The 9,888-nt window shown below is 38.7% G+C and overlaps 1 protein-coding gene across 1 annotated transcript; it reads right to left on the bottom strand.

Moving 5' to 3' along the window:
* Nucleotides 1-235: 235 nt before the first annotated feature.
* LOC109972494 (ras-related protein Rab-18) lies at nt 236-7,666 on the bottom strand. Its single transcript, XM_020621397.1, has 7 exons — nt 7,497-7,666; nt 5,581-5,636; nt 3,345-3,406; nt 3,007-3,079; nt 2,125-2,243; nt 1,523-1,589; nt 236-815 (listed from the first exon to the last, which is right to left on the bottom strand). Exons 1-7 carry the CDS (start codon nt 7,562-7,564, stop codon nt 646-648), a joined length of 615 nt encoding a protein of 204 aa, XP_020477053.1. The 5' UTR covers nt 7,565-7,666; the 3' UTR covers nt 236-645.
* Between the last annotated feature and the right edge of the window lie 2,222 nt (nt 7,667-9,888).

Here is a 9,888-nt window from a genome sequence, read left to right as displayed (position 1 = left end):
AAGATGGTTTGACTTATGAGGGTGTCCATAAGCAGCATTATAATGTTCATAGAATCTGTACTATAGGGAGGCATGATCAAATACAGGACAGAGCACAGAAAAAGGCAAACACTGGAGAAACGTCAGCCCTGTGTTGATACAGGTGTGCTCGCTAAGGCAAGGTGCTCAAAGGACAAAGAGCTTGCTAGAGACAAAGTAAGTTTCTTCTACACATCACAGCTTTAGCCATTTGGTGTGGGGTAAAATTTAATTGCAGAGTACACTAAGAAACTGAAGAATTGTTGTAATTTTGACCAAGCTCCTTAAACTGCACAAAACTAACTCAAAAAAGAGGAGCGAAAACATCACTGAAATTCCATTAGTAGGAAGGCTGTTTTCCATTATTTTAGCACAGCAATGTTATTAGAAAGTGTGCAAAAAAGTAGTGTCTGTATGAACACAGGGAGAGTGTGTGGATGGTCAACCCTTAGCTCAAAGGGCAGGAAACAGTCAGACTTCCACTGCCTTCATGTCTGCGGCGAGAACTCACCAGGTCAGGACAACAATGTGGTGGTGGGGGATGAAGGGGGGTCTGGGGGCATATGCTTGAGTGTGTGACACTATGTGTGCCATTCACACATTTGTGTACTTTACATGCTGCGTTATCTAGACCAAGGAGCAGTAACCGCCACAGGTTCCACCTCCTGCGTCTTCATCGGTGAGCTGGACTCCTCGGCCATGGTTTTCACTCTGCCATAAACCAGGAGTCTGGATGATCTTCTCCACCAGCTCCTCAAATGCACACTGAACACCGTCCCTGGTCTTAGCACTTGCCTCTGGATATAGAGAGGGAGAAATGAAGGAGTGGAAGGACATTAACGGAAAAAGGCAAAATGTTTTGAGACAAAAGAAAAAAAATGGTGTAGAAAGGCGAAATGGGTGCATAAAGGAGGAGGAAAATGAGGGAGAAAAGAAGATGAGATACAGATACTACAAATGTTAATGTCTTCATCTTGATGTCATCATCTGCTGGGCTGCCTGACTGCAGCAGCAAGTGGTGGAATATGTCTCAACAGTAACTGTCAGCTCCAGACACTAATAGTGGCCCTTAGGCAGTTATTAGGGGATATAGTCAACTCCCAATCCACAACATGATAATATCCAGAAACGTTACAGTAATAATCATTGAATCAAGAAACAAATATTTAGAAGGCCATTCAGAATTATTAGATTAGGAAAAATGCAATGGAAAGATAAAAAAAAATCTTAAGATTTCAACAAACATTTTTAAGGTAATGTTATTTTAATATTTTAATACAGATGAAACCTTTGTCATTTCAACTCCTAGGAAGTCCTTTACTGCCAAACGTGAAAAATAAAAGTGCGGGGAAGAAGAGAGCTCACAGAGAATGACATATGAAGTCCATTTTTTAAATAGAACTATGCAAGTATGATAGTTATTTCAAAACCTGGCCTTGTGTAACAGTCTGCTGTAACTCATGCCCAGCAGGTCTTTGTAGAGCAGGGAATCCTCCTGACTTACCTATAAAAAGCATGGAATGTTTTCTTGCAAACTTCAGCCCTTCTGCCCTGTCTAGCTCGTGGTTTTCCTATAACAAAAGCAAGGTAATGGCTTATTTAAGGTCTGCCAGGGCAAGCTGTCAGCTACTGTGGTCCTCACAGGGTTGAGAGGAAAAGGGATTTTCACAGACAAAGAACAGGACACAATAAATTCATAATGCTGTACTTAGTGGGCATTTTTATCCACGCTGGCTGATTCTAGTATCCTGGCAAACGACTGGCTGCCAAAAATATGAAAAGTGGAGCTGCCATGGTCATTTATTTCTGTGATTTATCAACCAGGTCCTGTTCTGTTGCAAGCAGGTTTCACAACGTTAAATGCACAGCGAAATGCAGAAAAAAATATTTTACAGATCTTTATTCCATTCAAACATATATTTTGTAATCAACGTGGAATGTCTTTGGTCTTAAGAATTCAAGCCAAACCAAAAGGCTAAACATTAAGGTGTCAACTGTTTGTGACAAAGTCTGTCAAAAGTTATAATGCATTTCTTCTTCCTCTTCAAACACTCTTAATCTGAATGGAAAAACAAACATTTCATGCACAACGGCAAATATTCTTACCTTATCAATTTTGTTTCCTACAAGCATTTTTACAAGGTCGTTCCTTGTACAGTATGTCTCCAGCTCATTGAGCCAGTTATCCAGCTTGGTAAAGGTTTCCCTTCGTGTGACATCATACACTGTGTAAAACCAAATAAACAAGGCATGCTCAAAATTTAAATCTATCATATAAACACACTGTTAATTTCCTAGACAAGTGGACCAGACGGCAGGTCCAAAGTAAGACTGGGAAAAGGACTTTTTTCAAGATTTTTCCATCTCTAAAGAAATCATAAAGCTATTATGACAATACAGAAGAATGGGAAATATTATATGAACATAATCATTGTACTGTATATTTAATAGACACTCACAGGTCATGACAGAAAGAGTACATTGTCTTGTTAACTTTAAAACCCTTTCTTCAAGACTGATTAACAAGCCTTGACCTAATAAACTTTTATACACATTTCAATTTTTGAAAAACAAACAAAGCATTACACAAAAAGATATTTAAATAAAGAAAATAATACAGTAGTAACTAAAAACACATTGTTGATAAAACCTATAAGGTCAAAGTTTTGTGAGAGTTATTAAATAGGGAGCTCTCATTATCTTTGTCACCTTCTGTTTCTACAGTGTCTGACTGGTCAAAAACCAAGGGTGCAGAGGAAGTCTGTTTTAGGGGTTTAAGTTCCTCTGTGTGTGTGTGTGTGTGTGTGTGCTGATGCATGCTGTACAGACATGTCCATATGAGGAGGGTATAAACTAAATTCCAGAGAATGAAGCACGAATGTGTGAGTGTGTGTGTGTCACAGAATGAAAAGCCATCACTCCATAAACACGGACCTGATTCTGAAGTGAACAGGGCAAACAAATGAAGGCGTCAACAGCTTGACTTACCCAGGATGACTCCCTGGGCACCGCGGTAATAACTAGGTGTCAGGGTTCGGAAGCGCTCCTGTCCTGCAGTGTCCTGCAAACACAACCACCTCAGCACTACTGGACACACACACAAGAAAAACTGGTGGCTCAAACAGAAGGCAACCAGGGTAGACTGGCTCCCTCAAGGTGTGTGTAGGCAGAAATGGTGTTACACAAGCGCCATCTTCTGGGTACTCACTGAGACTGTAGTCAAGGAAGAGTCTGACTATTAATGTCTGTGCTCTGACAGACAGAACCACGTTTGTTTAAATCTATGTTAATAAAGTATTGTAATCATCACAGAGTTTGTAACTTACCCATATTGCCAACTTTGCCTTGTTACCATCCACAGAAATGGTCTTCACTTTGAAGTCAACACCTAAAAGATGAATCCAGTCAATCAACCATACTCTTGAAATGACCTCATCCTGCTTCAGTATTAATATGATCACTCTTACAGCACTAGCAAAATACTGCCAAGAATATTATATCATGGCAAAAAGCTATAATTATTAATGATGAATTGTTGAAACTTACATACCACACAATGTCTCTGAACTCCTGTTAACCCCAACTATTCAGACTGGCAGGACGCCCATCCCATGTCCTGTATTTAAAATTATCGTGTGACTGTGCAGATCAACCATAAAAGCATGGTGCGGTTTAACGTCCTAAACTTAAACCAATAGGTCCATATGAAAAAACAGAAAATAAAACTCCACCACCTGTGAAATGGTTCAGACAGCAATTATTCAACCCTTAAAATCTTTGCCAGGTTCCAGAGGAACAGACATTTACATGAAAATAACAATGCTGTCCCCACCTCCCTCAGCATGTAAATCTCCTCTTCTGCCTTTATGCATGCTCTGTACACAGAGACATGCAGTGCCTGGATGACATATTAGCACCCACTGACAGATTTACCAGGGAAATGTACACTTGTGATGGGCTTGTTTTTACATCTGGGACTGGAGAGAGGATTTGACTTCAGAGCCCAAACAGAGGAGGGAAAAAGGGACATGAAGACAGGCTGAGCATATATGACAAACAGTAAGTATACCACACACTCACACACATATATATATGGTCTGTTCACACAGTCAATCACAACAACTAGCTCTTCCTGCAATGTTGCTTAGATACTGATGCCAGATGCATGTAAAGCAGAGTTGACACTAAACATTTCCCTGAACTTGTCTCTCTTGCTCCTCCTGCTTAATTTACTACAAATTCAGACCTTTCCCAGAGGACATACAGTAAAGCATCTGTTTGCAATATCACTGGATGCTACTACCACTCAAAGTCAAGGCTGAACTGATCTCTGTATGCCAAGTTGTTCATGGTAGACCTCAAAAGAGCCCTTTGTTGTACGATATAGGACAGCATCACAACACATGCTGTTACATTCAAAACAACAAAAGCTGCTGTGAGCAGATGACAAAGTGAGTCAGTGTTACCCTTTCTGTCCTTTACCTTTTCTAATGAGGATACCTAGAAATGATTAAGTATTACACTTACCAATTCAATTCAAATATATTTGTACAGCGCCAAATCCCAACAAAAGTCATCTCAGGACACTTTACAAAGTAAGATCTAGACCTTACTATCATTATTATTACAGAGGAAAAACCCAATAAATCCCCCCATGAGCAAGCACTTAAATGTCCATCTTCACTTCTCCCTGCCAGAAAAGCCTAAACGTCTAAGGCTAATTATTGGCTACGAGCCAAGGCTAAAGCCGCTTAGCCATAAATCAGAACTCCGCAACTATGGTTCGGGGCCACGTACCTGGGCAGGTAACACCATATTCTATGTTCATATCAATTACATTCAGTTTTATTTATACAGCACCAAATCACAACAAAGGTCATCTCAGGACACTTTACAAAGTAATATATCAGTTCCATAACAACCAACTTGGGACAAAAGCACAGAAAATAACTGAATCTATCCTTTATTGAATGCAAAGGTAGGTAGCTACATCCTCAAAGCCACCTGAAAATAAAGCAGATGTCTGTGGTGCATCAAATGACTTGTACCCAGGGGTTTGCAATATATATCATCTACAATGATATATTAATTGTTGTTTAAATTATGTGCAACCTGACATTATCAAGTTTGTCACTCACGTTACAAAAACAAAGACACAGAATCCACACATTCACTGTGTCATGTAGCCTAGGAGGAAAGACTGTGTTTGCTCTTAGTGGTCACGCCAGTGCAGCTCTTCTTCATACTCATTTGCAGGTTTTAATGGCAGTTGACACCTCTTCTCTCCAATATGAACATAAAACCAGTGAATTTCACCAAAAGGTTACATTTCCATTCTTGAATATGGATTGATATTCTACTAATACACCACCTATTTTCCAATGTAATTCACTTATAATTAAGAAAACTTAAGATCCTTGATGGCATTAAACTACTTTAGCCTTGAGTATGTGCTTTTTACCTTTAAAGTCTGTGGCTCGGTTTGAGTCCAGTGATGACTGCCTTGCAGTTGCCATCACCATCTGATTCACATAACCTTATCTTTATTTTACTGCTACTCACCTATTGTTGCTGCTTGCTCTGGGTCAAATGTGTCATCTGTGAATCTTAAGAGGAGGCTGTTGACAGGAAGAAGAAAATAAGGAATTTGGGACTCATTATGAATCACTAACACAGAATGGCTTTTTAAGTTCTTCTATTCCACACTAATCTAGAATCAGCCTGGATCTGTCTGGCTCACATTACTTGTCCTTCAGCACCAGACTTACCTAATTCTGCACCTCTATTGATTACTTTGTCTGTTACTTGAATTACATATACAAGCTTCAGATGACATCACTGCATGACTATGGTCAGCAGGGTCAGGGTTAATTCCTTAACTATGACTAATCAAGTGAAAAGACCTTAATCACACTGCTGATGATGGGGGAATGGGTTTACTCCTTTTCCTTGACACAAGCATAATTCTCCTATTTTACAACATGGGCCAAAATGAGGGATTCTGGAGCAATAAGTGTTTATTGTTTGAGATCCATCCAGGTGATGAGCTATGCTTAGAGACAACCAAGATGGAAATGTATTCTGTATAGGGCATTTGTTCATGTAATAAAACCTGAATACTCCTTGCCAGGAAGACATCTCTGTGATTATTTGAAGGCTTCTACACACTGCAAGGATACAAATCTGTAAGCTAGTGTGCCTACCTGATTCAAGTAATGACATCTGAAATTAATCACAGTCTGAATTAGTCTATTGTATTAAGCCAAAGCCTATTTAATGCTTATACAAATTTGTTTTCTGGAATCAATGAATGATTGCATGTCTCTTTTTTTGAAAAAACAAGCAAACAGTCTCTGTACAGAGTTGTCATCACAGCAAGCAAACTACAACTACTGAAGAAACTGTAAACGGAGAAGGAAAAGCATTTCCATAAATACACAAAGAGGCAGACGTCCAAGATTAGAATTACAGTAGTGTGTTATAATCAATAAATGATCTTACTAGGATCATGCCAAAAATGTCCAGAAGATGAAAGAACTTACAGAATAACTATTTCTGCCAACACTGTAGAAACATTATTGCTGATGTGTGATCAAAATAGCATAAATTATAATTACATTCAGACATCTGAGATTATTTACAACCTCTGTGCTAAGGCTTGGTTGATCCATAATGAAGGGATACTTTTCAGTCCTTGTTGACCATGATCCTACTCTTGGAATTAGTATACAAAAAGCCCTATAGCCTTTTGTGATTCATGTTGCATTTTGTTATTTAGTCAACCAAAGGCTTGTTCATCAGTGTGAACTGAATAATGATGATGATGATGATTTTTTTTGACAGGCAGTTCACTCTGCAAGAAGCTTATAATCAAGCTCTGGGCAGCTCATTATCTATGCGCCGTACTGTGCTCGATAAATGTGATGGTTGATGGTTGTGGTTGGCTACCGGGATTCTTTCACAAAGGTCATCTCACAGTCACTGGGACACAGTCACTGGGACCAACATATCTGACAAAGCTGCGCGTTGGCATAACGAACTCTATATAATAAACGGCCAAACCAATGCTGTAAAAAACCCCACCAAAAATCAGACCAATTTGAAGTTGCAAGCAAGACCCTCTAATTTCCATATAATGGCAAAACTGGGTGGTAAACCCTGTAATTTATCTATACTGCAATCGTGACATCTGAACAACAGATTGCACAATTGCAACATCTTCAACCATGGTACAACTGTAAGGTTAACATTAACTGAACAGACATCGCGGGTACTGGCTTACAATAATAGGGCAGGCAGGATGACCTTTTAAAATAACAATAAATAAAAATCGTACAACCACAAATGAGTGTAGCTCATTTTAAAAACTGCGTTACGTTCGAACCTCACAATATTTGGCTGGCTACTAAGCTAACGCTAGCTAGTTAACGTTAGCAGTGAGCCACGACATCAATTTCTTGGAAATAACTTCGTTTTACCTGGACTTCCCAACACCACTTTCTCCTATTATCAATATTTTCAGCGTTGTTAATATATCTTCCTCCATTCTCCCTTTATAGTGAGCCCCGCTACTCTCGGTAATTAACGTTGGCTAGTTACAACACACTGTTTACAACGACGTTCCTGAGTAACTCTTCGTGTTCTTATGATGTTTATTGGCGGTTTGCAACTTAAGGTGCATTACCGCCACCTGCTGGGCGGGAGTGTGGAACAATAATAGAACAGAGGGAATAAAAAAAAAAGTTATTAGAACTGCATTACCTACTAAATCCTATCCAAAATACCCATATCTGCCAAATAAATAATAACAATTTTATATGCTGTCTTACAGTTGCTGCCCAAAAGACTCTCTAGTGATATATTAGTAGTCTTCGTTTTTTTCCATTAACTCTATCATACAAACACGTTGCTCATTATAAGCACTGCATATAAATAAACAGGACATGCTCTGCAGTCTCTACCTGACTACAGTGCGGACGTAGACCTCCAGGGTGTTTACCTATTTTGTGCAAGACTGCAGACTGTGGTTCAGTGTGAAGAGCAGTTGTCTCCCCACCGGAGGTTCAAATCTCAGTGTCTGCAGTCCACGTGTTGAAGTGTCCTTGGGCAAGACACTGATCCCCCAAGTTGCCCCCGATGGTTAAAGCCTGCGGTTGAGTTGGTGCTGCAGATGGCTGCCTCGGTTCTGTACCGGAAACAAATTCCTTGTGTGTAACATACTTAGCCAAATAAAGGTCATTATTATGATTAGAAAGGGCCAAAGAATTATCAGAACAAATTAATCTCATACTAACCTTGTTTTCCTCCACCCACTGCAAAGCTAGTACTGTAGTATTGCAACAGTTCACCTGTAAATACTGACAAGCCATCAGATGTTCTTTCCCTTATAACTACTCTATGTTGAGGAATAACTACAACCGCACCTTTTTGACCAAACTCAAGATCTTTGGATCCATCATTAAATATCATTAATTTATGTTGATCTATAAAACCCACCACATAGGTTGATGTAGGAATATGAATTGTTTTGTCTTTCAGTTCCGCAATAAGGCCTAGATTCACCAGTTGCCTAGAAAACAACCAAGACGGAGTCGCCGGCCAAGAAACAGTTGGTCAATGCTTCAAATCAAGCAGACGTACTCTCTGGGCCATGAAATTACTGATCCATCCAAAGCTATATAAGTTGGACGCATTGTGTGCCCAGCAATCCAGTAATATTGATTTAGCAGGATGGATACTAACATGACCTTGCAGGCTAGCCCAGTAGTGTAACATAACTTTCAGTCTTCTTAATTTAAAAGGAGCTTCCCCAAGCTCAATCTGCATTGGGGGTGTCTTAAATGCTCCACTACATATCCAGAGAAGTTGAATCTGTTCAGTGTCCAACAGTTTAAGGCTGGACTCCGCTGCTGACATGTATGCAATACAGTCAGTTTTTTTTCTCCTTTTAGGATTTTATGGCGCATTGGCATCCAGATGTTGTTGCATTAGCACCCCTTCTGCGCAGTTGACAAATTACTTTATAGATGCTTATGTACTGTATCTGCTATGGTGGATTATGGATCAAACCTTACCCTCTATATCCACAATCATCCCTGTTCTTTTTAGAAAATTTAGCACAGTTGTGCTTCCTGAACTCCCTTGATGTCTGTGCTATTTATTTATTTTTCTATACTCCTTGCATTCATTATCAGTTTGTCATCTGTATACCTACTATACTGATATAAAATATGTTGTGCTGTCTCTGTGATCACAATTTTCAGTTAGATGTTTATTGATAACCTTATGTGGGATGACATTTTGTACTTTCAGTTTGTATATGCACACAAATGTCTGATGAGCTTATAAAAAAGCCAAAATGGTTAACATATAAAATTCATATACATATGAATAAATTTCTATTTATTTTGTTACTCAAATGCGTATGATTTATACATCATATCAGTTTTTAAAAAATTATCATCACTAGATTATTTCTACTGATTGTCACTCTTCCCTTCAATTAGCATTTTATTGTTTTCACACACTCTGACATTTAGGTATATGGTTATAAAGTATTACATAATTTGTGTGCATGTTATTATTTATTATTACTACAAAAATATTACTTCTAGGCTCTCACGATGCATTTTTTTTTGATAGAAAATATTCTCAAGTATGTCTAAAATGCCTTCAGGCATTACTATCATTGTGTCTACTAGACAGCTTCTTGAATATGAAGCTGACCTCCAGCTTTGACTTAATAGTAATAGGTTTTTACTCACTTTTCTGACACTTATTTTGGTAAGCTGAAGCTCTAAAACATGAAATTACACAAAAAAACCTAGATATGTATATGTTTTGAACAAATTCATATTACAGTAAGAGACA

Source organism: Monopterus albus, unplaced genomic scaffold (genome assembly GCF_001952655.1).
Source record: "Monopterus albus unplaced genomic scaffold, M_albus_1.0 scaffold258.1, whole genome shotgun sequence".
NCBI classification, from domain to species: Eukaryota; Metazoa; Chordata; class Actinopteri; order Synbranchiformes; family Synbranchidae; genus Monopterus; species Monopterus albus.
The sequence above is the reverse complement of the archived record's forward strand: the minus strand, read 5'-3'. Positions and strand labels throughout refer to the sequence as shown.

Bases quoted from the DNA above. Each gene is read 5' to 3' on its own strand.
- LOC109972494 (XM_020621397.1), bottom strand. From the start codon at position 7,564: ATGGAGGAAGATATATTAACAACGCTGAAAATATTGATAATAGGAGAA. The intron at 3,080-3,344 runs GTAAGTTACAAA...TTGTGTTTGCAG, and splicing joins AGGCAAAGTTGGCAATATGG to GACACTGCAGGACAGGAGCG. The intron at 816-1,522 runs GTAAGTCAGGAG...CTCTATATCCAG, and splicing joins ACATTCCATGCTTTTTATAG to AGGCAAGTGCTAAGACCAGG.